This window comes from Etheostoma cragini, chromosome 12, assembly GCF_013103735.1.
Source record: "Etheostoma cragini isolate CJK2018 chromosome 12, CSU_Ecrag_1.0, whole genome shotgun sequence".
Classification (NCBI taxonomy): domain Eukaryota; kingdom Metazoa; phylum Chordata; class Actinopteri; order Perciformes; family Percidae; genus Etheostoma; species Etheostoma cragini.
This window is the reverse complement of record NC_048418.1, coordinates 13,964,432-13,991,136: the sequence shown is the minus strand read 5'-3', so window position 1 is coordinate 13,991,136 and position 26,705 is coordinate 13,964,432. Positions and strand designations below refer to the sequence as shown.

At 40.0% G+C, this 26,705-nt stretch overlaps 3 protein-coding genes and 2 long non-coding RNA genes across 8 annotated transcripts in view; 2 read left to right on the top strand and 3 right to left on the bottom strand.

Moving 5' to 3' along the window:
• The window catches only part of asb10 (ankyrin repeat and SOCS box containing 10), a 4,785-nt gene extending 885 nt beyond the window's left edge, over positions 1–3,900 (bottom strand). For 2 of the 3 annotated variants that reach the window (XM_034888478.1, XM_034888479.1), the window contains exons 1-4: positions 3,447–3,900; positions 2,225–2,492; positions 976–1,480; positions 335–448 (exon numbers count right to left, since the gene is read on the bottom strand). In XM_034888478.1, coding sequence (XP_034744369.1) covers positions 335–448; positions 976–1,480; positions 2,225–2,492; positions 3,447–3,771 — 1,212 coding nt within the window. In that variant the 5' untranslated portion in view covers positions 3,772–3,900. Of the gene's footprint in view, positions 1–334; positions 449–975; positions 1,481–2,224; positions 2,493–2,734; positions 3,040–3,446 lie in introns of those variants that run through there. The other variant, XM_034888480.1, reaches the window with a different exon arrangement.
• The window catches only part of LOC117954578, a 10,263-nt gene extending 5,334 nt beyond the window's left edge, over positions 1–4,929 (top strand). Inside the window, exons 2-3 of the long non-coding RNA XR_004658847.1 lie at positions 3,050–3,052; positions 4,827–4,929. This is a non-coding gene — a long non-coding RNA (uncharacterized LOC117954578). The remainder of the gene's footprint in view (positions 1–3,049; positions 3,053–4,826) is intronic.
• On the bottom strand, positions 3,961–26,705 carry LOC117954579. Its single transcript, XR_004658848.1, has 3 exons — positions 26,637–26,705; positions 9,627–9,633; positions 3,961–3,971 (listed from the first exon to the last, which is right to left on the bottom strand). It is a non-coding gene; the product is annotated as an uncharacterized LOC117954579 (long non-coding RNA).
• zgc:92591 (uncharacterized protein LOC436997 homolog) lies at positions 10,639–11,282 on the bottom strand. The gene is made up of 2 exons (XM_034888483.1): positions 11,048–11,282; positions 10,639–10,970 (listed from the first exon to the last, which is right to left on the bottom strand). The coding sequence occupies exons 1-2, from the start codon at positions 11,159–11,161 to the stop codon at positions 10,734–10,736; spliced, it is 351 nt and encodes a 116-aa protein (XP_034744374.1). The 5' UTR covers positions 11,162–11,282; the 3' UTR covers positions 10,639–10,733.
• The window catches only part of asic1c (acid-sensing (proton-gated) ion channel 1c), an 87,667-nt gene continuing 79,137 nt past the window's right edge, over positions 18,176–26,705 (top strand). Inside the window, exons 1-2 of one of the 2 annotated variants that reach the window (XM_034888475.1) lie at positions 18,176–18,538; positions 18,796–19,720. In XM_034888475.1, coding sequence (XP_034744366.1) covers positions 19,166–19,720 — 555 coding nt within the window. In that variant the 5' untranslated portion in view covers positions 18,176–18,538; positions 18,796–19,165. Of the gene's footprint in view, positions 19,721–26,705 lie in introns of both variants that reach the window. The other variant, XM_034888474.1, reaches the window with a different exon arrangement.

Sequence of the window (26,705 nt, the reverse complement as noted above, 5' to 3'; positions counted from 1 at the left end):
TCATGTAATCCTCCCGATGTTTGTGTAAAAGAATAATTCAGTTTTTAAAGGCCTAACATATTTTAGAGTTTCTCCTACGTGTGTGTGTGTGTGTGTGTGTGTGTGTGTGTGTGTGTGTGTGTGTGTGTGGTGGGGGGGAGCACTATAAGTTTAAGAGCTGCTAATTGAATTAGCATTGCTTTTGTTGTCCATTTACTGTATGCAAAATATGAAATATTTGAACATGTAAAGAAGAGAGAAGTCACCATTTAAAGACATAACAACAAAAGAATCTTTCTTAAAACACCCCCACTGGTCAAACTCTACTCATGAATGAATTATTTAACGAGCTCGCCTTCAACATTTCCGATGACACAGACTCCACCCAGGTGTCTGTGACTTTAAGGTGACTGTAGGCGTTCAGAAGAACTTCGATGGTGCGTGGCGATCCACAGCAGTACTTCAAAACCTTAAAAGCAAAACCACAGCACAGAGCACAGACTCATACACTTATCATTTAAGTTCGTGAGCGAGCTTGTGACTCCATAGAACTGAAGAAATAAAGTAATTAAACACTTGTGAAATGAACAGATTGGTCTTCCCTCCAGGGGTTTAACTGGAAATTATGCAATTAGTGCTAATTAATCTCCTATTAACACTTGCCTAATTAGGAACCAGGCATTTTGTCTAGGGTTCGCTGATGGTTGTAGTCTGTTTCCCGCAGAGAGTGCAACACTTCATGTTGTGTCATGAAATGGGAATGATTTGAATGTGAAGTGTAGAATATTGCAAGGACCAGTTTGGTGTTTCAAGACTCTTTCTCAAGGTGTTACATGTGCAGTATTAGCTAATTATGCACAATGAGACACCTTGATGAATAATTGGTTCATGCTGTAAAAACAATATAGTACAAACCAACCCGGAATGCTTAAGCTGATTTGAAAAGCATGTGCACACATTGGATTCTTTCTTTTTAGATAACTTTTCATTTCCTACCTTGGGCAGAGCTCCAGGCCACACCCGAATAGAACCATGGTTGAGCAGTGCACGGACGATCCTCTCAGGGTGATGGGAAACCTTGTAGCATACCACCTTCAGGATGTTGTGCATGGGGGCTTCGCCACCGTACCCCATATCGTTAACGCAGGCCCCGTTAGCCAGCAGCAGATCCACTACATCTGGATTTACATTCTTACAGGCCTTGTGCAAAGCAGTGTTTTTGTCCTGGTCCATAGCGTGGACGTCGGCCCCAGCCGCCAGCAGCTTCTGGCACACCTTGAAGTAACGTTCAAGCTCCTGCACCTCCTGGGGTTCTGAACATGCAGCGATCAGGGGCGTGACACCCTCATTGTTCTGTTTGTCCACAGCAGCTCCATAGCGCAGGTAGAGCTCGGTGTGTTCTGGGAGGCCGTTGCTGGCTGCCACATGTAAGGGAGTGTCACCTTCATCTAGAGTGCGACCACTGATTGCTGCACCGTACTGAAGGAGATACTTGGCACATCTGCAGACAGAATTACAGAACCTTGGTTTGTAATATTTACAGAAGTTGTATCCCCATGTAAACATTAGAGCAGTGTGTCCCCTGTCTGTTTTTGGCCAACTCATTGGGTTATCATACGAAATACCCCTTTAACACATGCTATGTTCATGTCAATGGATTTTAAACTGGATGCCACTTGACACCATTACCTGTGGATGTTTTTGCAATACTTTTCCTCAAGACATGATTTTGAATTTGTGTTTTTTTTGCAAGTAGGTTTGATCGTGCTTGTATATATATATGCTTGCACTTTGAGGGACAGAAACTCAACGTTTCATCCATTTCTCCAGCACTTTTAGCTATATCCAGTTCACCTTCTATGCTCGCCTGCTAGCTAGTTTTCATGCAGTCTCAACAGGAGCTGGTGATACAGTGATAGGCAAAAAAGTTAAATTCATCTGCAATAAATGCACTTTTGCTCACTTCAATCCATAATCCATGAGTTTGGATTACAGCCTTTCTTGGCTGTTATGACCAGTAGTTTATGGTGGTTAAGGTTAGCAAACTTTGACTAGATATTACAGTTCACTGATTTCTGATTGATTGGGAATAAATGCACCCTTCGTCTAGTCAAATCATGACGGCTAATGTTAGAAAATGCTAAGGAACAAATTGTGGCAAATCTGACATTACTGAGTCACAGATTTTTGGACTCTCTTCTTGTCCCAGTTGCACTCTCTACTTTTGCTCTACAGTTGTACTCACCCAACAGACTCGGGGCTTGTACAAAAGTGCAAAGGCATAAGGCCGTCTTCGGTGAGAGCATTGGCGTTGGCGCCATGGATCAGCAGCAGTTTGGTACACTCTGGCTGGCAGTTTTCACAGGACTCATGCAGAGCTGTGGTGCCTCTGGGGGCCAAGTCCACATTGGCCCCACGCTGCAGCAGGAGTCTCAGGCACTCGGTGAAGCCTCGGCCAGCTGTGATGTGAAGCGGTGTGGTCAGCTCCTGCTCATAACTCAATGACCACAGTCCTGCCAGCAGAGAGTACAACATAAAGTCAACTTTAAGCTCAACCAAGACATCAGATATCCAAGAGTGGTTTTGTTGTCAATGAGAACATGTGTCATAACATTACAAAATTTTACTGGTTGCATCACTTTTCAGACTCATTAAAACACTCAATTCTTATGAATAACACTACATTTTAAAGTAAGACATTATCTCTTTTGCGTAACTGTAACTGGTTTGAACACCAAAGCTGTGATAAACCTACTCAGGCCTCTGTAGTTAAATCTGAAGTTCTTCCATTCCTCTATGTTGCTGGTGTCATAAATGGCATCAATAAGGTACTCATACTCGTCGTCGCCAACAATGCTGAGAATCATCAGCTCATCACCTACAAGCAGAGAGTTCCAGAACTGCAGGACACAACCCGAGGCCTTGGCTATGGCGATCACATCATTGCGGTACACCTTTGGTTTCTTCCACTTAAATTTAGGTGCTACATAAGCCATACTGGATCTAACCGGATTGTTTTATAAAGTTTAAGTAGGGTGGTTTCTCCCGAAAGACGTAAGCACTTATGCAGGTTGTTTGTGTAGACAGGGCTATTTCAGGGTGGTGTTATGTGATACTTAACTTGACCCTGTGAATATTGCCAGTGCAGTGGCATGGGAGCCAACGACTGGTGGCAGACATCTGATGGTTTCTATAAATATTGTCTCATTTTCTGTTTCTAAAAATATTGCATTGCTATGTCTTTAAATACAGGGTCAGGGTGAGATGCAGCAGTTACATATTGGTTGTAGTTTTACATTAAAATAGTTTTTAAAAGCGGTGATTAACTTTGTCTTTTCCACAACAACACAGGCAATGTCTTTCACTCTCTCACAATTTTTCCAGGAAATACAATAAAGCTACTTAACTATGTCAAATCATATGCACTCCTGAATTAATTTCTAATGCAGACAGATGTTGTCTCCTACCTTCGCCTGTAGGGACCCAGCGCATGTCCCCTCCCTGTGGCTCGATAATGAGGTTCACTGTGGATCCTCTAGGAAAGACATGCTGCATTGCCTCCAGGTCTCCTGTATACAGAGCGTTCTGGACGACCACATCTTGGCAGACAGTTGGTGGCGTGTCAGTGCTGAACCTCAGCGGTGTCCTGTCCCTGATCTCCTTCTTCAGCATATAGCTGTTGAAGTGATGGGAGGTCAGTTGCTTTTTGTACTTGTGTCTCTCAAGCATGTCTTCATCAAGTTCAAGGGAGCGCAAGGCCGTGGATGTGAAGACAAAGCTTCCTCGCGACATGCTGAATGGTTTGCCTCTTGCCGAGAAAATTGGTTGTGTGAGAGAGACCGTCTAAAAAGGCCTGTCTCTCTGTCTCCGTTGTTGAATCCTTCTCTCTGGTTAATGTCCACTATGTGCCCGCCGGCTGTTCACAGGGTTGGTTCACAGAGTTGTTTTGATATTGGGTATGAGACCCGTGACAAGTAATGCTATTTTTATGTCTCACATGCAGCCACTCGAGCCTCTCCTATTTGCCCCCAGCAAAGTTACAGCCATGAAGTGTCTCTCTCAGGCTGCAAGTTTCATGAGTTAAATAAACTCAAGCTTTGTAACAATACACGCACACAATGTATAATACACCGTTTTTAGGAGGTGATAGAATATTATGTTTTTTAATTGCACAGTATCTTGTTCATTATTAGACACGTTACATTTTAGTCTGTGTCAGTTGATAATGTGTGTAGGTAGCCTGATGAGAGGGTCAGACTGACAAATGACACATGAGGGGATCATGGTGGTTAATCAGATTTAACCCAGCCATTGCTGGTTTGTGGGAAGAGATTCAGATTCAGATTGTTTCCGGAGGGAGACAATCACAGAAGCAGCATGCTGCAGGCTGACAGCTGCAAACCACATGCTCCTACGCGGAGAACACTATTAAAGACAAAGATGCTGAAAGACTATTCACAACTTTTGTAAATACACCTTTTAAAACCTACAACACGGAGAGCGGGCTTGCAGGGTCCCGACGAAGGAGAGGGAGCTGGAGAGAGGACGCCGAGTCAGGGAATGGGGAACAGCGACCTCCGACGCCAGCAGGCCCGGCTCCAGAGTGCAAATTGAATCAGAGGCTGGGTAAGTCAGTTTAACACAACACAAACCCCTCTAGAACAGAGTCATTCTCCAAGACTGCCAGGGAAGCTTGGCTAAAAAAAATGAATGCTCAAATATGACCATTCATTGCAATTCAGGAGCGCTTTATTGGATTTTTTTTTCTAGAGTTTAGAGGTAAAACACGCTCATCCAGGCCAGCGTAGTCTCACTCTCCCATTACATTTAAGGTTAACATATTTAAGGTGGATTAATGAAAATGTTTTTGGCAAATGCTTTCGCTTTCGTCCGTCTTGCGCGGGTCCAAGAATTTCACCTCTAGCAACACAATACGAAAGCCCCCCCGCCTGGAGTCCTATTCCATTATTCCTAGCTGCAATATGCAGGCGACCGTGCCTACTTTGAATTTTAATCAGCAGCAAAATGGGAGGTGTCCTTCCATAAAAAAGGTAGGTAACATATTTATAGATGTTAAAGTTCATCACACACTGCAACCAGCTAGATTTCCACATCTCCTACTCTAAATGTGCTGAGCAAGTCGAAGCATTGGATTATACACCTTTATCATTCCTAGCGGCGCTTTCACTGTTAAACTTAAAAGTAACTGACTTGCAACATTTGGGCAAGTTTTAAGGTAAGGTTTCTCTTAGAGGAAGGGCAAATGGTAAAGCCCTATTTGTAAGCCCCTGTGAGTATGTTTGCAAAATGTCTTTTTCTGCTCAGTATTTTTTTTCTTTCTAGACCCGTAATGGATTTTATGTATCCACATGGCTCCCTCCATTAGAACATTAGGCTGAATGACTGGCAACCGCTGTGTCACTCTGCCCCACGTGTAGTGTTCTGATGGCAGAGGGACGGCACCTAATTAAGCCTCTTAAGCCTACTCACTAGGCATCTGACAAACATCCCTTTTGACTGATGGACCATCATTTTCCAATGCTGGTAAAAATTACATCCAGTAGAAAACTGATTACATCTTTTTAACTCTACGAACGACAGATTTTCATGGCTTGCCAGAATGACTAAGAACTCAGTTTTTGGAGACTGATGAACTTGCCTTGATATTACCATCTAATAAAATGTGCTGTATTGTTTCAACAATGTATGAAAGAACACATGTTTTAATGTATGTTTATCCACCTCTATGTTGGAGTCCTTTAAGATGTATGTAAGCTCTGTGGAAAACAAGGTCTGCACCGCAGGTAAATAAATTCAAATTTGAGGAGAGGTTTTACCTTCTTTCCCATTTGAAAACACGGAAGCATCGCTGCATCTCATCTATACCTTAATGACTGTTCTAGTATGGAAATCAAGGTCATTTATTTTATGTTACAGTTTGGTAATAGATGCCACATTAAACTGAAGGCGAGTAAGAGTTTCAACTTTGAAAACACACATTACCAGAGAGAGACTAGGAATATTGTTTTTTGCGGCTGGAGTACATCCTTTTAAATGATATACATAATGAGTTTATAATATGCATCTGGGCTACCTCCTCTCTACTTTGATGTCTTCCAAATGGCCCGGGTGTCATCAGCAAAACATGTAGGCACTTTCCTGCCTCATTGACTCCCAAATGTATTTTAAATATCATTCCTGGTAACGCAATTATTTAAAACGCTGAACTAAACACTTACTAATGGGGAAAAAGACAGTGACTTCGATAAATTCATTTCTCAAATGGTGGGCATTCATGTTTCTTTTTTCTTTTTTTCTTCTTCCTCTGTGAGGCGGAGGCAACTCAGATGGCAACAACAAAAACATCAGCAGTAGTAACACCCCCCTGGCCTAACAGCCTCCCCGTGGACATATTAAATCTTTGGTTTCCTCACATTACCCACCAGAAGCTGTCTCTCCAGGGTTTCTCTGCATTGTGGTCAAGCACCTTCCTCTCCCAAGGCATTGAGCAGCTGGACATCAGCAACAGGCCTGATGAGATTGAGGCACTTCATTTATGCAATCATAGGCAATTAGTTCCCTCTGATTATGTGCCTCTTAATGCCGTTTTGAGTACTGTGGCACACAGTAATACAGAAAGAGATTAAACTATAGCCCTCCCTCCACACTGAGCAGTCATTTAATATACTGAGAACATAATGAAATGTACATAGTAATTACAGTAATATTAAATGCTAATGACTTTCCAATTGGATCTGTTGTTAGTTTAAGACAGAGTGCACCCAAAAAAAGTCTAAGTTTAGACTTCCACCATGACATCAGAGCACTCAATTATCCATCAGGTGTTTCTATTACTGTTAATGATTTATGTGTTACTTATTGTTATTCCTGTCAGAGGAAACAAGATCGTGTCTGGCATATGGGCAATCCTGTGCTGGTGAGGTAGCGTTTAATATGTAATTTACATATCTCAGTTCACGTCTTGGTGGTTAAAGAGAAATAGGGTCTAAAGTTTGTTTTCTGGTGGTAGAATAACTTGGAGGTCACCATGAAAACACGATAAGATATAATTAGTATGCTTAATTGGCAAGCAACATTATGCATAGAAAAGTTGGTTGCTGCGTTTATGCCTTCGTCTGCTGCTTCTGATTTGCATCTTGGCTGGTTCTAATTTTCTTGATACCATATTGACTTTTGCAGTCCATACAGACACAATAAGGTAGACACAAACAGTCTGCTTTAAGTCTTCAATGCCATAAAAACGTCTTTGATAGCCAATCCACACTAACTTCCTTACATATATTTGGCTCATCAGAGTCCACAGCAGGACTTAGACAAGGTGCCCTAGTTTGCAAATCTCCCCCAGGTCTCATCACGATGCTTGAGATGTTGGTGGAGAACCTAAATGATATTATAGAGCCTTGAACAGTAGCTCCAAACTACTTTGTGGAAGCATGATTACTTTTTCTGTACTCTTTCAGCTCTGAGCCCACTACCTTTAATGTATTGTATCGGTCTTTGCAGATTCCAATTGTCTCTCAATGCACTGATCACCACGCAAATAGCCCTTTGTTTCATCATGACAATTGAGAGGTTCATATTTCAACCTAATAGTCCTGTATAACTTTGACCATCTATCACAACCTCATTTCATTGCGGTTGCAGTTAATACGTGCTTCCCTGCCAAGTGGAACATTTTCTAATGATGCACTCTCACACGAAAACAAGGCAAGCCAGCCAGGGCTCTGCATCACTCACTAATGCATCTATCCATAATGTGTTCATAGCAGTCTGCCTAAAGGAGACAGTGATGACTACCACTAGGCATGTGCATGAGAGGGGATATGGGGAATGGTGCAAGATACAAAATCTAAATGGACATGATAATCATGAACAAAGTTCCTGCCATCAAAGACTGTATCAGCCTTATAATAACATCTGTAGATTTTGCATCATTACCAAGAATACTGGAAAACATCTAATCGGCATCTCAACAATAACAGTCAGCGGTGGGAGTCACATCCAAGCGCACATTATGACAGTGAGCCTGGCTTTGTAGGGTGTTGACAAGGGTAGCCTAATAGGTGTATGTAAAGCCGGATGTAAACACCATCCTAATTAGAGAGACCTTTATCAGTTCTCCTATTTTATGCAGATTGGACTGGTGCAAACGCTAGTGTCATTATCCTGTAATCAAGTACTATTCAGTTGACAGTGTCTTCTTCTAAAACCCTGATTAGAATGCATAACAAGGAGACAATGTGGCATTATTTCCTCCGTCAGTTTATAAATATGTCCATTTTAAAGCTAACTGAATAATGAATCTCGTCAGGGTTTGGATGAACATAGAGGTAAAACAGGTTACTTTTAAAACAGACCATCGCTGTATTTTAAGATATTTTTTATTGTCTGTAGTACTGTAGTATATATCTCCCATGGACATTGTACATGGGATATCTATGATACAATTGAGTTACCCCAACTTACCCATTTTGAAGACATTTCTGGATCCCATCTGTCAAGCTGGCACAAAAATGTGTTAGGTGCTTCTTTTTTTTTACCCATTTCTCATGTTTCTCAAGTAGAGATTTATAGATTCTTTCTCATCTTGTAGAACACAACCAAAATATGAGTCCTAGCATTAGTAAACATTAATTTTATTTTCCCTTTTTTAAATCTTTTACTTGATCTATATGATAATGTAGGCTACCATGTTGCTTTTTTGAGGCCTAGCAAGAAAAGTGATTTCCGGTTGCCATTTTGTTTGGACAGCAACTTAAGAATCCATTCACTTTTTTTTGTTTTTTTAAACGTAATTGTCGCCGGCGATTTTTTCTTTTGTTGCAGCTGGATAGAGACTCGGACAAATCTAGCTACGTCATGGTAAGTTTCGTAAAACAGTTGCGCTTTTTCTTTTAAAGTTTGGCCTGTGTTAGCTAGTTGAGTTGGGACGTGTTGACGCGTTAATGGTAAGCTAACGTTAGCCCTGTGTATGTCATCGTCATTGCTTGCTAACTTTACCATGTGCAACTATGACGACGATGTAAAGTTATAACGTCAGTTAACATAACGGTAGGCCAGCTTTAACAACTGAATAACGTCAACTGATAATAACGTAAACTAACGTTAGCTAATTATCAGTTGCCTCTCAGATGCTTCTTTCAAAATCACTTAACTTTAAGTGGTCTTCAAAGAATCATTGCAAATGAGTAAGTTACGTTAGGTTCATGAGATAACGTGCTAAAGTCAGTTTAGCTGACTGACAGTAGCCAAGTTATTGATCAGCTTCCTTATGTTACCCTCTTGAAATCACAGCCACCTGTCCGTTAATTCCACACCTGTCTCGGCGGGCTATGTGTGATCCCCGTTTCTTTGTGTGTTGCCAAGAAACGCAGGTGTCTTTGCATTCAGACTGACAAGAGTGTATGATGATGTAGCTTACGTGTGTTGCGTGTATAAGGATTCAGAACAAACTGGATGGTTTAAAACAGTTTTTGCGCTATATCAGAAAGAAGCCTGCGTTTGATGTCAGCCCCCTCATACTCAACTGAATGCCACAATTTACAGTTAATCAGATCTTAATTGTATCTTTTGTACTACTTCTTATGAACTTAACCGCAATAAAATAAAAAAGCCACAATTTACACACGTGTGCTTTTGACATAATTGTAATATTTCTATCTCTGGTACGTTGTAATCGGCATCCAATAAAAGACGTTGGAGTTGTTGTGATCCTCTACCACACAGTCTTCTGTGATGCTGACAGTTAAAACCATCTGAGGTAAAGTAATAATTCAAACTGTCAGAATGTGAAAATGACTTTGGGGCTTAGTTAGAAATATTTAATTACCTTTTGGTTTGGTTTCCAGACAGTCAAAAAACACAATCTGACAGCTAGAGGTTATCTAATAAGAACACTGAGCAAATACACATGCAGGTGTTGAAGATAAATGCATACTGACCCCATGCATGGGTTTTTGCAACATAGGCCTAGTCGATTTAACCAATTAAGTTTGCAAATAGGAACATATGTTGCTGTAATACAAAATAAGATCTGCATCAAAGATAGGGTCATTGTGACGGCAACAGTGGTGGAAGGAATATTCAAATCCTTTTACTTAAGGAAAAGTACGAAAACTCTAAGTTATAGTTCTGCATTAAAAATGTAACTTATGTATATAATAAGTATGTAAGCATCAAGAACACTGTACTTAATGTATTGAAATACTCAATGCCGACCCGCCCCCCACACACACACACATTTTAGAAACTACCCAAACAGCTGTTTAATCGTCAAACTATTTTAGCTGGACGTGTTATTGCGTAATTTGATTTTTTTTGGGAAAGGTATTTGATAAAGTACATATCTTTGTTATGCAAAAAATTAGCATTTTTTAGAAGTAACTACAGACGTCAGATTAATGTATTGGAGTAAAATGTAGGCATTTCTCCCTGAAATGTAGCGGTGTAGAAATGGGCATGAAAGACTCAAGTAAAGTAAAAGTACTTCAAATTTGTAATTGAGTAAATGTACTAGTGACATTATGCTACTGGCCTGCAGTATATTGACGTTTGCAATTCCCCCATCTAGTGGTTAACCTGGCGCATTACTAACCCTCCCTACACGAAAGACGTAAAAGGCGATTAAGACAAATCTGCTTCTTTTGCTACGTTTATTGAAATCAACCAGGTTACAAAACGGATGCACAGGTTTGAAACTCTGGTCACAATAACTTCCGAGCGTGTTGAAGTCTTCATTTGGAGCTGGTGTACTTGGTGACCGCTTTGGTTCCCTCAGACACGGCGTGCTTAGCCAGCTCCCCGGGCAACAGCAGCCTCACTGCAGTTTGCACCTCTCTGCTGGTGATGGTGGAGCGTTTGTTGTACTGAGCGAGGCGGGACGCCTCTGTGGCAATCCTCTCAAACAGGTCGTTCACGAAGGAGTTCATGATGCTCATGGCTCTGCTGGAAATTCCCGTGTCCGGGTGAACCTTCGAAGGCGGGAAAAGGTTCGTTAGTTAATTTTAGGCTAGGAAAAGCGAAACAGAACCCAACCTTTTCCACCCACCTGTTTCAACACTTTATAGATGTACATCGCGTAAGTCTCTCTTCTTTTGGCCTTTCTTTTGCCCCTTTTCTCACCTGCAATCTTCCCCTTCTTTTTAGATATATCGTTTGTCATTTTTTTTTTTTACTATGTGAACTAGCCTATTAACTTTGACAGTATTAAGTAGGCTACGTCAACCACTGTATCAAGTACTTTAGGAATAAGTATCCTCTTTTTCGGGCTCATGGACCGCTTTTATGTAGCGTGCGTTAATTAGCGACTGATTAAGTTCACCTGCTTTGATTTCAGAGCAGCGAGGCTCGCGCTCCACATCGAGCTACAATATTGTCTATGAAAACGAATACAACTGAAGCCAAGAAGCCTCCCGAACGTGTTGGTTTTTAATTCAGGCAGGTAATTGTTTCTGTCATAGAAGTAAAACTTTATTTAGGTTTAACCCTCGTGTTGTCTTCCCCTCAAAATAGAAAATCAACAATTTTGTTGACGCATGTTTGTCTTTTTTTGACATTTTCAACACTACGTAACACTAACTTATTAACTTTAGTTTCACAGTTATTTTGAGAGTTTATGACCAATAAACCTCATTTATAGGAAATTATAGCCTACCTAATGTTTGAGTTAGAAAAGCAGAAATTAGGAATTATTCAGACTAAAATTAAAGGAATGGATATTGATGCATAATCACAGACTGGAATGGCCAAAAGAGTGTTGCGTGGAATCAGTCTTGTTCAGTTGGGTAATTAAAAAGAACACTGATATAGGAAATGGGTCAATTTGACCCGATGACAACATGAGGGTTAAGTTATACCATTGCACGTAGTAATAGTGTCCACTTGGTGGCGCACTTGCACCAGTTTTAGGGCTTTAAGCTATCTTTACATTGGGGTTGTCTACCTGTAGTGGATTCCACTGTAATCCATTGTGTTCTTCCATGTAGCTGTTAGATTTAGGGTTATATTTAGATAACATACACATGTACAGGATAACACTTATGAGCTGCCTTTGTAGTCACATTCAGAGTTTAGGTAAGCTCACTAGTCATCCACATGTAGACCTGCACTGTTTCCAGACGGATTAATATACACTGAGGCTATGCGTATTAAAAATGAATGGGATTATGATCAAAGATGGATTAAAGCAGGAACTTTCCTCAAACTGTCCAGGTTAATTTTTGTCTGATTTAGTGGGTGGCAGTCACATATGTTTGGGTCGCTGGTGATGGAGGTGAGCCCTCCTTTGGTTTTTCTCTGCCTTGTCTGCCTTCTTGATGTACACAGAATGTATTCTAGTTTTTAGTTAGCGTAACTGTGGTGTCTGATTGATGTAGTGGGGCTTGTGTTTGACACTGTTATGGGTACAACATTTTGACAAATTTAAGATTTGTTTATTTAAATTGGCCATCAGAGTGGGATTGTTCTAGTCATGTAGTTTGATATCGTATTTAAGGACTAACTAAATAGAGATTTGATTATAAATCACGTTGGCATATTACTAACTTTGACCACACATACATTTTTTAAAAAACATTATATTACCCAAATCCCACAATGTTATTGTATTTTTCAATAGCATTATCTCCTATATATTGCAATAAGTAGATATTTTCTTATATTGACATACAAACATACGTAAGTGTTTGTGTGTGTGTGTGTGTGTGTGTGTGTGAGTGTGTGAGTGTGAGTGAAAAAGAAAGACAAACACATCTCTCTCTCGCTTTAAACATGCCACTGAGGTTCCACTCTATTTTGAGATACTTCCCTATCATGAATAATGTTATAGTAGATAAGCAGTGAATGTGAGAAAATAGCTGCAACTTCACTCTATCAAGTAGGCTATTTAGGTTGTAGAGTGGGAAGTAAATTGACAGTAGTGTTAAGACAAACTTCTGAGAGCTCCAAGCAGTGGCACAACAGCTCCATCATGGAAATGCTTAGGGTTTTAGATAAAACTGATCATTGAAAACCATTAGGAAGTTGCAGTTATGTATTTACATTTTCATAAAACAAAGAAATGTAAAGAGACACATATTTCTATCTGTCGCATTGTGCCAACAAAACAACTGCAGCTCACAAAAATATGGACATGTCAGATAGTTAGCTTCTGTTAGCTCACAGGGCTCTAGGTCCTCTGGTCGCACCGGTACACCTAATGTCCTTGCTTCTGCTGCAGTGTTGTTTATATGGATATGGTTTAGTTTTGCGTTACATGACCCATGTCTTCTCCTCCTTTTAATTAGTACTAAAACAGCTGTATATTGTTAAGTATGAAAGGCAAAACTGCATTCCGCTGGTACCGTTGCTATCGCTGCCGCCACTGCGAAAAACAGAAGAAGTTATTGAATGCAACTAATTTGAGTTCATAGAGTAATAGAGTGAGACGGAGCCTGCTGGACCTGGGCCATAGATGTGACCCATGGCCAGAATATCATAATATATAAAAATGCAGCGCAGTGACGATACAAACATGTCATACACACAACGTGTTTAACTCCGCTGACCCGCCATTCGACCCGTGCTTGACCCATTCATAATGAGTCAGCCGTATGTTTTGGTAAAAATCAACAAATAATCGTGATAATTAATTGCGATCACAATATTGATCAAAATAATCGTGATTATCATTTTGGCCAAAATCATGCAGCCTAGTTCTCGTAGATTTTGTACGTATCTGCTTTGATTTATTTTTCCATAAGAAATAGGTACATTTGTGTTGATAAATGAGACGTTAGTGTTACCATTTGAGGATGCAATGAGTGCCAAATGTCTTTATAGTACAGTGACATTCCTGTGTCCAGGCTCCAAGCAGACAGCAGATATCGAGCAGTAGATTACGTATATTAATAAGGACCTTATCTCTGACAGAATTTATGCAAAGGCATTTGCAGCATCTTCCACACACATTGAATAACAGCCATTGGTAGACTGTCATGTGAAGGCCATCTGTTTCTCTGTTGTCTGACAGATTGCTGCAGTTTGCTTGTTTCATCTGTGAAGAGAAGATGGAGGGAAAAAAAAGGTGAGTGTACGTGCTGCTTTGCCTAGTCTGACAGTCACAGAAAAAGAAAAATGTTGGCTGTTCTGTTTATTACAGTCTTTCATATCAACATATTGCTAAAGGCTAAGAGGAGTGTTTCATTTTTTTCCTGCAGGGTTTGTTGCTCAATAAAACAAAGCTTATCTTGACACCTGCAGTGATTACTCTGTAGTTTCCAAATGCATGTTGTTTTGCAGTGTTTATTACAAATATACCTGTTTGTGTTTCTGTGAAGCAAATGTTAGAGCTTTATCATTTTGCTCCTTATTAAGAGTAATGTAAACCCTCAAGCACAGAACAGCATTTGGTTCTATTTTAGCAATACAAGTTATGTATGATACAGTAAAGATGAAAAAGTGTCAGGAACATATTTCGCTGACCTAACTACTCCTGTGAACAAAATAGTTGTTTTTATTTCTAATATGTGCTACACATGTCTAAACTACTGTAGACTTGAGTTTTCAGTGTACTTGTGTAAGATGCTAAATATAAAAACAAAGTACTTAGAGGCTGGGATAATTTTATAAAGGACCACAGTCTAGTTTCAGTCTAATCTGTAGTTCAGGTAAACGTTTTTGCTCCCTCATACTGGCATTGCTCAGTTTGGTGTAGTGTTGCATCTCTGCTGCTGCTTCTTTAACTTCATGATGTATGTGCTCTTAAATGTCGACCATGCAGGGTTCAGTTCCTAACAGGGTAATTTGTCCTTTGAGGTGTTTGCCAAATCTGCATAACTCGGGCGTCACAAAGAATTACTTACTGTAATGGCTCCTTTTAACTCTACATCCTATCAGGGCAGTTTGCTTGTCATATGATTTTTTTGCTGAACTGTAGTAATTATAGCGCTTAGCTTAATATCCAGTGTAGTGAGAGTGGCAACATTGCTGCTTTACTGTTTTATACTTTACTTGTCAAATCAGGTTAAACTTCAAAGCTTTTGCAGCACTTGGTGACAGCAAACATTATATCAGGCCAGCAGTATGAACCGTATTGTTTGTGACTATATGTTATTGACCAACCTGAACCATATCAGTCTTGTTAATAAGGCAGATTAAAAGCTTTTCTTGTCTTCAATTATCAGATATCCTGGTTTCCATTAGCGCTCCACTCAGTATCTTTTGACAACATTTGATCATTTCTAAACACTTTAATGTACAATAATCCAGATAAAGCTGTTATGGATTAATCAACAACACATTTATTGGATGTGCAAAACAGAAATCTGAATAAAGCTAAACACTGAACTGTAAACTCAAAGGTCTAGCATTTATATAATGGATGAGGAAATATATCAGACATCAGATGTAAATATTAGGCATTACTGTGAGTTACACCTCACTCTTGTCTAGATTGCATTAGGATTAAATAGCCTATAATCTTTATAATATTTAGTTGCTTTTACAAACATATCTGGACAATTCAACATGCAGGTATTACATAGGGAAGAAACAGACTAGCATTTATAAGAGGTATTTTAGGACCTGGATTTTCCAGAACGTTAGTTGATGGTTAAGTCATATTCAAAGGCCCCCAAAACGAGAGTGCAGTGCTTAGCATTACCTCAAATATTGTCCCTTATTAATATTCACTGCATTATTCTGTGCATTCTACCATCCACTTGAAAGCTAATCACTGTTGAAAAGTCCACCACTTTCAACCTGCAATCTGCAACAACAGGCATGCCTGCCAGTATGAATTTGGGATTACTGTTAGCTAATCTTTTCACAGACGTTACCCAAATGTAAAGAAAATGCAAATAAAAGCAGAGTGAAAAGTATTTGTATTCTATTACTGAACATAGAAATTGAACGTCAAATGCAGATTTTTGCTAGCCTTACACAAGGCAGACTCACATCAAGATGTTGGGTCTGGGAACTCACCATTAGCAGGACTCAATACAAAGGGCGGGATAAAAAGGTTGTCTTTCAAATTGCCTCTGCACGCAATAGGATAGCGCTACGACCAACCAGAGCAACGCTAGTTGATAGATTCAACTTTTGCTGTATCTGGTTGGCAAAACTCAAAGCACATCTTCCTTTTTTAACAATGACTTCAGTGCTTAACTCCAAGTCTTCCAGAGTCACGGCCAATGCCGGTTCTAAAGACCGCTGTTTGCTAGCAGCGATCTTCTTTGTTTTCAAGTAGCAGGGATTGCGCGCGGAACCGTCGCAACTCTTCCTTGAATCAAGCTCGCCCACCGACTCTATACCCGGTGTGATTGGCCTGACTAGAATTAGGTTTTTCCAGCTTGCAAGGCAACGGAGTGTTGCTAGATTGACCCTAGCTCCAAATTACATTTGCTGCCGCTAGGACGAGTTTAGATTTCTAGGCTAGATTTATGCAACAATGATGTTTATATTTGTTTCACTAAAAACAATTCATTTATTTATACCAATCTAGTATCAGTAATCAGTAACTGTGAAATGTGTGAATGTGTCATCATCACTGTAGTCGCTGGATTTCACCTCAAGGTTTTTCTCACGTAAAAGTTGACGCTAGTTCTAATAAAACACTAAATACCATGGCCACAATAAACAAGGTTATAGTCAACCCTGTGCACATCCGCCACACTTCACAAGTTTTTAGTTAATGGCTTTTCAGCAAACTCCACTGCAGTATACATAGGATTGTACTCCCAACACATGTTCATGAAGATACTTGTTATAATTCTCATTGTAGAGTAGTATCTATAAATTAGCATCACCCTTCAGCCAAATCCATATTTGATTTCCGTCTCAGGCAGTAACTCTAAGAAGTTTTAGTTTGTCAGTGTTTGTCTGCAACATTGACTTACATGGCTCTGTTTGCAAATGAAGACTCAGTAAAGGTCTCAAATGTTACATAGGCACGGGATCATCTGTCACTGTTATTTTTCCAGCACAGTACTGATTATCATTCATGAATGTCCGTCCGTGAATACAAAGGAGTGCAACTGAATCTATACATTTTAAAGTATAGGAGGGATTATCTCACCTTGAGTCAACAATTAACCACTTGTAAATTCAAACATCTTCATCAAGTCAATGACAGTTTGACAGGAACAGTATTAGATATATTTAAGGTGTTGGTGGTTGGGGTAATGGTGTGAGTTAGTAAAAGTGACTCAATCCTGTATTGATCTTAGCTTGTACTGCTTGTGGGTGGAAGAAGCAAAAAGGCAGCTGTCTTATAGTTTTAAAATTGCAATACCTCAGGCATTGTTTTGGTAGACCTATTCTAAGTCTTAGCATTCCTGTCAGGTGAGAAGACTATGATAGGTGGATTCAAAACGACAATAGTCTAGCACTTCCGGCATCATGTTTCGTTTCCTTCTGTGAACATTTCTTAAATTCTAAATCTTAACTCTGACAACTTATGGTTGACATTGCATTTCTAAGTAGTGTACAGATGGAATTATTTAAATAATTATACCTGAATAGTATGCCTCTGTGATGTTGTGGGTAATGGTTGCTATGGTCTCTGTGCATGGTTACTAGGGCAGAATATTGATTTAATCCTCAAGGGCTATGGTCCTATCCGTGGCAGTTCATCTATTGTTATGATAATAAGACATCCCAGGGCAGCCAATGAGTGACAGTCTTGTTTGGTCCTAGAAAAAGCTTCAGACTGGTGTGGTTAAATATTAACCCCAGCAAAATCATGTAGACACACACAGTTAACCATATCCCTGGACTGCTACTATGGCCAGACTGAAATGCAAATTGGGATTAGTCCATTGCTTGGAACTACAAAGAAATGAAAATATTTAACCCATGCTGGAACAAGACTAGACAATACATAAATATCTTAATTTAAATGATTATAAAGAAAAATAGTATTTATGAAAAAAGCATTTAACCAGCTGGTTTTGGTTAAAATGTTAAAAGGTGGAGCTCCATTATGTATGCCAATGCAATAAACATCAACCTGTAGCATTCAATTAAAGGAGCAAACATGTTGGCGACAGAGGCTGCAGAAGCAGATTAGAGAATGATAACGGAGGGAAGGTGGTGTCCAGATTGAGAGACTTCCCCTGTGAGCACAGACACACAGGCAAAGCAGCCATTCAGCAGTGGGATGGATCCTGACTACTAAAGAGGGAGAAAGAGAGAGAGAGCAAGAAGTGGGGGAGTGGTGGGAGAGAGAGAGAGAGCGAGAGAGAGGAAGCAAAAAAGAGAGTGAAAGGCTCCACACGGCAGAATATAAATCTGTATGTTAACAGGACCAAAGCTTGAGGTCTCGAAGCGGCTTTAGTGGTTATGCTGGTGGGGGGTGGCCATAAAGCATCACGATGGTCTTCCCTATTAACTGAGGATCTGTGCAGATAAAGAAGTGGAACCCGTGGGAGCTCTGAACAGCGATTGTCAAGCACAGTGGTGGGCTGGTCGGAGGTCTCTGACCCCCTCATTTTTATTTCTGGAAGAAAAAAGAAGAGCAAAAAAGACACGAGAGAAAAAGGAAGGTGACAGCGAGGGACCAGTGAGCCATTTCTCTCTTTATTACTTCCATTCACAAAACCATTGCATCACATTATCACAGCGATGTAGAGTCATTCTCTCCGGTTAGAGGAAGGGTCCCATTGACTGCTGAGGCTTAGCACCTCTCTCCAAACGCTAGCCCTTTTGATTGCGGTCCCTCCCCCCCCATCTCTCGTCTATATCCTCTACGCCCGCTATTTTCTCTGTTCTTCTTTCTTTTCTTGTCCCTTGAATGCTTGTCCTTTTCACACCACTCAGGAATCAGGAGGCATTGCGTTTTGGTAGAAGTGGGTGTTTCTGGAGCTGTCATTGTGTTTGGTGCCGCTACAAAGGACAGCTGAGCAGGGAGTGAGAGACAGCTTTGGAGATAATAAAATAGCATCCTGAAGAAAAGGGGGGGGGGGGGACCTGGCACTACAGGAACAGCTGACAACCAATGGAAGGGGAATTGCAGAGACTGAGAACCATTTAGGGTAGCTATTTATTGAGACCATTACCACTTCTTGAGAAAATAAAGAAGCAGTGTGCCAAAGCAACACTGCCGGTGGGATCCTGCTATTGCAGTTGCTAAGCAAAGTCTTTCACCTGAAGTTCTTGGGCAGACAGTATTTATCATCACTCTACAGCCATGAAAGGAAGCTCAGAGGAAAGCATTGAAAGCAACAGGCCCTCCAACCTGCAAGCTTTTGCTAACGTATCAACCTTACATGGCATGAGTCACATATTTGCCTATGGGCACATGGCTTTCCGTCGGTTTCTTTGGAGTATATCCTTTCTTGGTTCACTAAGCTTATTGATGCTGGCCTGCAGGGATCGAGTGTCATATTACCTGGAGTATCCTCATGTTACCAAGCTGGACGAGGTGGTGGCGACGAACCTCACCTTCCCAGCTGTTACCTTCTGTAACCTCAATGAGTTCCGCTTCTCCAAAATCACCAGAAATGACCTGTATCATGTGGGAGAGCTCCTGGCCCTCCTCAATAATAACTATCAAATAACCAACCCACACTTGGCTGAGCCCGAGGTTCTGGCTGCCCTTAAGGATAAGGCAAACTTTCAGAACTTCAAGCCCAAACTGTTCAACATGACTGATTTCTATAACCGTACAGGTCATGACATCAGCGACATGCTACTTACATGCACCTTTCGAGGAGAGGATTGCTACCCTGTGGACTTCACCACAGTAAGTACTCTTTTATGTTAACATGCTGTAATTCTGCACAGTATACTGCATTTCTGCCAGACCTACCTGGTTGTTTTATGTTCGCATGAGCTTAGACTGAGTATTAATGCTGCTTTAGCAATTTATTTAAAACGGATATCTGGCTCAAATGCATCTGGTTATGTTATATATTCCAGTGTTAATGTTATGGTTGTTATTTCTTGAATGTTTTCAGTACTTGCAAAAGCTGTTATTGTTGGTGTTGCATTGTGTTCTGCAGTTAATGTTGATGCTGTGTTGAGAGCAAATAGTGCATTAAACTTGTGATAAGGCTAAGGTCCTAAGGTGAAATGCTACAAAGATTTGCCTTTTTCCATTACCGTCTTGCTAAGTCAGCTGAAGACAGCTCGGCTCCCAAAAAGAGGGAAATCATTTTTGTTAGGTGTTGTGTATCCCAGTATCTTGAGGGAAGACTTTTTCCCAGAAGGGGTTTTACTGAGGTCAAATTGATGGTTTAAGCATGCGCACAGGCATTTTTTAGCAAGTCTGACAGCTGCTTTAATAACATTGTTTAAATCGAAGTTCCTAACTTATTGCTTTGTTATGAGGTTGGAGTTGCCATGCATTCTATTATTATTTTCCCACCTTCTTTATTCTGCTCATTCAAATATTCAACAGTGCTGCTCAAAGTGATCGGTTTCAGACCAGTTATATATTCCTCAGTAGCCAGTGTGAAAAAGTGTTTGTTGTGCATTTCAAATGAAACGTCTGGAATTATTATTTTAGAGATCATTCAACAAGGTGCAATGGTGCAGAGTTATCATCAAGCATTCATACTGTGTGCTTGTATTCATTCAACACTCCATTTGGCTATTTATCCAATCAGTCATAACTTCTCATTCACCATTCAGTATGAATGAAGTTCACCAAAGTGTAAATGGCTTGTTTATTCTGTTTGCTGCTAATAAACCTGCTAATAAATATCTATTTAATGATGGAGTATTAAATTGAAAAGTAGTTTGAATGTGTTTTACATTAATAATAATAATTAATACTGTTTATTGATCCCCAGTGGGGAAATTACAGTTTACACTCTGGTTTTGTTAGAAATCACTACACACAGGACTGAAATATACACACACACGCACGCAGGACTCATTTATGCACAAGTGGAGAGATGTCAGAGTGAGTGGGCTGCCAGTGCTGGACCAGCACCCTGAGCAGTTGAGGGGTATGATGCCTTGCTCAAGGGTGAAGTGGCATCTCTCCAGCTACCAATGCAGTTTTAGTCAAAGCAGAGACCTGGATCTTGGTGACAATGGACAATATAACCTCGTAAATATCATAACACGCCCAGATACTGCAACTGCATTATAATGTCCTGTACCTTTTTTTCTTCTTTTTTTTTTAAATGCCACTTACACAGGGAGTATAAGAAGACCTTAATGTAAAGGATGACCTTGTAGTCCGTTTCTGTATTTTTACTAGAAACAAACATCCTACAAGAAGCATTATGTAGTTCTGTAGCCCAACTTAAATGATTTAATTATTGCTTCAATTAAATCAGCATCATGAAAATGATCACATAAGAAATTGTTATAGCTGTCATTTCCCTGTAGTCTGAAATTCATGTGTATTATAAAATGTTTGCTGTCATACAACCTGTGCTTTCTCTTACTGCTATCCAATGCAGCAACACAGGTTCTAGTTTAATCGGTCTGTTTCATTACTATTAGCACATTTTATTTGAGTGAAATAGAGACCCCAAAAGCAGTAGGCAAAGCTCTACTTGGCTTAGTCTGGACTGCCCTTATTTTATTTAACATTGGCCAAAAAGAAGATGCAGCCTAAGGATGAGCATTGGTGCAATATCACTTGTTTCTGTTTCACCTCCCACTCTTATTTTAAGACATTATTTTATTCTCAATGTGTGTCTTATATCCCATCTCTTAAATTGCTGGTTTGATTGAGCAACACCAAACTTACTTATCTCTCAGTTGAGTCTATCCACTCTAAAAAAAATATGATTTATTTTCTACTGTGTATCTTTAATCAACCCGGAAAGAAATCCCCCACAGTTGGCCAGTTTTTAAGAGACTCCCTACTGTCTTCAGAGTTGATCAAAACTCTTCTACAGTGTGAGGACATAAAGCAATAATGTAACGTAGATTTTCAGTTTTACTATTTTTTTTAAACTTGTATCATGAATATTGTGGGACGGGAATGTCTCCATTTACATGTTTGTTTTCAAGCAGCACTCAAGAGTGTCTTGAGAAACAAATCATTCATGGGATTCGTTGTATTGGTTGATTGAAAATGCTTTTGGCATCAAATAAGCTGGGAGAACCAGATAATGAATTTGGATTTGCGGCGTGTTTACATATTTTTGTTGGGAAAATTTGGTGATCCAGCAAACTGTGAACTTATAACTGGCCATGGATTACTGGCATCAGATATGAGCATCCTGGTTGATTCCCATCCATCATTGTTGTGTGTTGTTTGGATGGAGCGGGTGAAGCAATGCCGTGCCACACTGCAATAATCTCCCAATGGGCAGAAATGTGTTTGTCAGGCCATACCCATCGAGCTGAGTGTTTGCTGATGTATCTGATAATAATCTCCCACAGCTAACTAACTAATACAGTAACTAAGTTCATGAGCTGCTTCAGTGGGGAGAAAAACACCTAAGCTACAGTTTATTAGAACTCTTCTGCAGAAAACACAGAATCAAGACCTGTTTCTCATATAGCAGGTTGTGTTTTGTTGACTTTATCTACTAATATGTGTCCATGCTGTTTTCTTTCCTAAACAAAGGATCACTATTCCTTGGTACAACACTGATATTGAGACGATAGCTAAAGGACATTTCCAATTATTTGAGTTCTTCCACAGACATGTTGAGAGGAAAATTTACAATGCAAAGGACTGTGGGAGTGATGAGCTTTGACCTTGAATAAATGGGGGAAGAATTCCATTACGTCTGGGTTATGATGCAGTTGGGAAACAAAGCATTCAAAATGTTTTGCATTGTAATGGGTGGGTGGGCAAGGGAAGAATGCCAATATGTGTTGTTCATGCAATTAACCACTTTAATCCCCCTTAATGGTTTTATTTGGGCATATATTACTAATATCATACTTTTTTTTTTTTTTGATCTTCCTTATAGACCATGGCCACATTTTAAGAACATTAATGCCACCAGCTGAAATTCAAAATAGCTACTTGAACATGAAAGTTATGAAAGAAATTAGCTCACTAGTGTCCTGACAGTTCTGCCAGGGCAAGCTATAAATATTTAAAGTGCAGTTATTTTTTAAGAATATCATGGTCTTTAGATAATTATATTCTGGAACCCTTAGATTCTTAAACTTGAATTTCTCTTAAGAAAGATGAAAGACATGTGACACAATCTCTTTCCTAAATTGTAAAAATCTACCTTCTAGTCTGAAGTGAAGTCTCCTGAAATCTCACAAAAGCTACTTTCCATCTCTGCTATAATTGTAATGCTGAAACCTTGATTTAGGATTTTTCTATTTAAAGATCATAGTTGGATTAACCAGATTCTAATTAAGATATACTAAACAGTATTTCACCTAAATAGTTTAATCTAATTTACTGGGAGTTATACAGATTTTTATTTTTTAGATGGTATTTGAGCTTTAACAGCTGTGTTCCATTCAGAAACACAACCTTTAGTATGTATTTATTGCCTTGCTGTGGCTATGAAAGACCACGAGTAGCCTGTGACTGAAAGGCGTGACTCTTTTAACCTTGGCCCTCTGAAAACCCTTCCCTCATCTGGAAAAAAAGCAAACTACCAAGTTTGAAGGGTTACTTTCCTAAAAAATGTTTTGTTTTAGTTATTGATTGTCAAATTATGAATTGTAAAAATAAAATTACAAGTGATGATTTTTAAAATATTATTTTTTTATCAATATCTTAGGCCCGCTCTGAGGGCCTAGAGGGCCTTGATGGTTCCCAGCGCCAACACTGTATGTAAACGGAACCTCAGTCGATGATAGACTGCCGCTAGTGAACATGAGGTTGATTATCATAATCTGATAGTGTGGATGTAGTGCTCCATTCTTAAATCTTTACAGGTCATGACAAGTCCCTTTGGGCTTCATTTCTGTCAATTTCTTACATAGTGTGCAAAATCTGTTTTCATCATCACATTCAGCTGAAGCTCAGTCTTAAAGATGTGAGTTGTCTTTCATTTTGTCATTCAGATGACAGCAGGGGCCAAGGGGATGAAACAAGGCTGTAGTTGAGACGGGCTGACTAACACAATGTGACTTTTGATCTATACATTGGATAGTTATGTTTTGAGGCAGAGGTCCTCAACGTTTGGAAATGTCTTTCCTAGGGCTGGGCACGTTAACGCGTTAACTCATTAATTAATTAACGCCGACATTTTTGTTTATCGCGCGTTAACGCAGTTTTTGTTATTTCTTTATTATTGTAAAAGTATGTTGCTCACAGGCTTTGTAAGTACTGCAAAGTTGAATTTTCTTATCACCGGAAAACTTCCAGTCTGAAATATCACCTTTCAACGACACACACAGTGGCGCGAGGCTTCGGCAGGCTACGTTAGATGCAGCGTGTGGGTAAGTCGAGATAAACAAAGCCAAGAGACGCTAACAAATGCCATAGCGACGTGGATAGCTACAGAATGCAGGCCCATTAGAGGACAACGACGACGGCAAGTATGCGATTCCCTCAACACGCACCATCACAAGAAGAATACACGAGTTGTTTGAAAAGGAGAGGACTGCAAAAGCAACCACGCTACAACATGTGCGCGCTGCTGCTCTTACTGGCGACTACTGGACTCACTTGTGTAATCATAATTATCTCGGAGTTACAGTGAAAAGTGGGTGCTGCATTCACGAGCTCTGACTGACATTATGCCGAGACATGTCCGGGACTGGGATTGTGTCAAAGTCACCGCAGTTAGGACAGATAGTACGAATAGATACGAAATCTGATCGCCGCTGCGAGCCTTCTACCTTCTGATCATGTCCCCTGCTGTCTCCAGCGTTCTGTCACAGTTCTGTTACACCTCGTTGGACAGTGTCCCTCAGTGTCTCTGCTTAACAGCGCGTTTGACCGTGTCCTGCGAAGTGCAGAAAAGTTGTGGGGCTCTAAACCCAGTCCAGCAAGGCTGCAGAGTTAGAGCAACAACAGATGAACGTGGACATAAGAACGAGTCGCTTAGCAACACGTTCCAACCAGATGGAATTCACCTCTAGACATGATGAATACATTGTTTAAATTAAGATGTACACTAAATATTTTATTTAACTGCTACTTTATAAACAAAATATTGGTAAGTTTTTGCAGAACAAATGTTACGGCACTTTTGTTCAACAAGGTTGTTGTGAACAAGGCTGCCTTGAAATTTTAGCTTGCACTTAGTAGGCCTTTTGCACAAAAAGTTGGTGACTTCTAAAAATAAAGAACAGGTAGGTTACATACGTATAGGATTGGCGCAGTAAAGTGCTTTTTACGTAATTTAGAAACATCAGTTTCACAATTTAATCGTTGGCAGAGTAGTTTTTTTTTGTTGAAAACACTGCAGCAGCCGAGTCGGCAGAGTAAAATATTACAGTTCAGCAGATGGTGATGCAGATTCTGTTAATAACGATAATGATTCACTGTAAGAAACTCTAAGTGTGTATTTGTCCCAACTCTTAAATATATATTTTGAATGGCTTGAAAATAATGTTATTTTATGAATATCAGCCTCTAGATCTTTCTCACAGATGACATATTAATTTGTGAGATAGGTGTAACTAAAAACATTACTAACAGCTGCATTGTCTTTGAGTCTAGTAGTGCCAGGACCTTGGAACCTACACAGAATGAAACCATCATAAAAGCAGCATTTTTTCCATTACTTGGGAGTAGTTGGTCAAACTGAACCCTGTATTGTAATACATAATAGGACACAAGTGTTGAAACAAGATCACTTTGAGCAGGACTGTTGAATCTAATTGTAAATGTATTTTATGAAAGCACCAAATGTCAACCCTACAGTACTGTCACAATATCGATATCGAGGTATTGGGTCAACAATTTTGTGATATTTGATTTTCTCTGTAACGACCAGCCGTAACACATGGTCATTACAAAAATGTTAATTAGAACAGTTTTAAAGATTGTTACACATCTGCTTTCCCTACTATGTCTGCTGTTAGAAAGATCTATGTATGGTTGTTGGGACATTTGTATTCTAAATTCCGGCATCAGTCAGGATCTAATCAATGAACATGCTCAAACATTTGTTTACATACCGGTGTATTAAGTTTACACAAGACCTAGGCAGCCACCACACACAGAGGCATGCTTGCAGTCAGACTCATGGCAGCTGACACTGCCACATGGAGCCCTGTGCACACATACAGAACAGAGATACACATTGAGAGCATGCAACAACACTTCACAAAGCTACTTCTTATGAAATGGAATTTGTATGAAGTATGTGGGCTGACTTTATGGAACAAAGCTATCCTCAAAGTTCTGCTCGTGGAGGGCACCTGGATAGCTCACTTGGTAGACCGTGGGCCCCACGTACAGAGGCTCAATCCTGCATGTCGTTCCCCCTCTCGCTTCCCCTTCATATCTAAGCTGTCTTATTGAATAAAGGCCTAATTTGCCAATATATTTCTTTTTTATACTTTTAAGAATTAAACAGTGACAAACTATTACAAACAATACACTGAGACGAAGAACGCATCCCAGGGAAGTAATAATAAATAAGCAGGAAAGCCGGGAGAGAGCGAATCAAAACAACACACGCAGAAACGGGAGCATACAACCGTGAGCAGGGCTGGACTGGGGTGCAAAATCAGTCCTGGAATTTTAAGACCTAGACCCGCCCACCACAATCGGCCGGATACCATCCGTCCTTACACTCCCCTTCAACACATACAACCAGGGTCCAAAATTAGCACCATTTACCAGCCAAATGCTTGTCAAATATGCAAGTGGCTGGTAAATCAGC

Coding starts and splice junctions, on each gene's coding strand:
- zgc:92591 (XM_034888483.1), bottom strand. CDS start 11,161: ATGACAAACGATATATCTAAAAAGAAGGGGAAGATTGCAGGTGAGAAA. Junction 10,971..11,047: donor TCTATAAAGTGTTGAAACAG/GTGGGTGGAAAA, acceptor CCGCCTTCGAAG/GTTCACCCGGACACGGGAAT.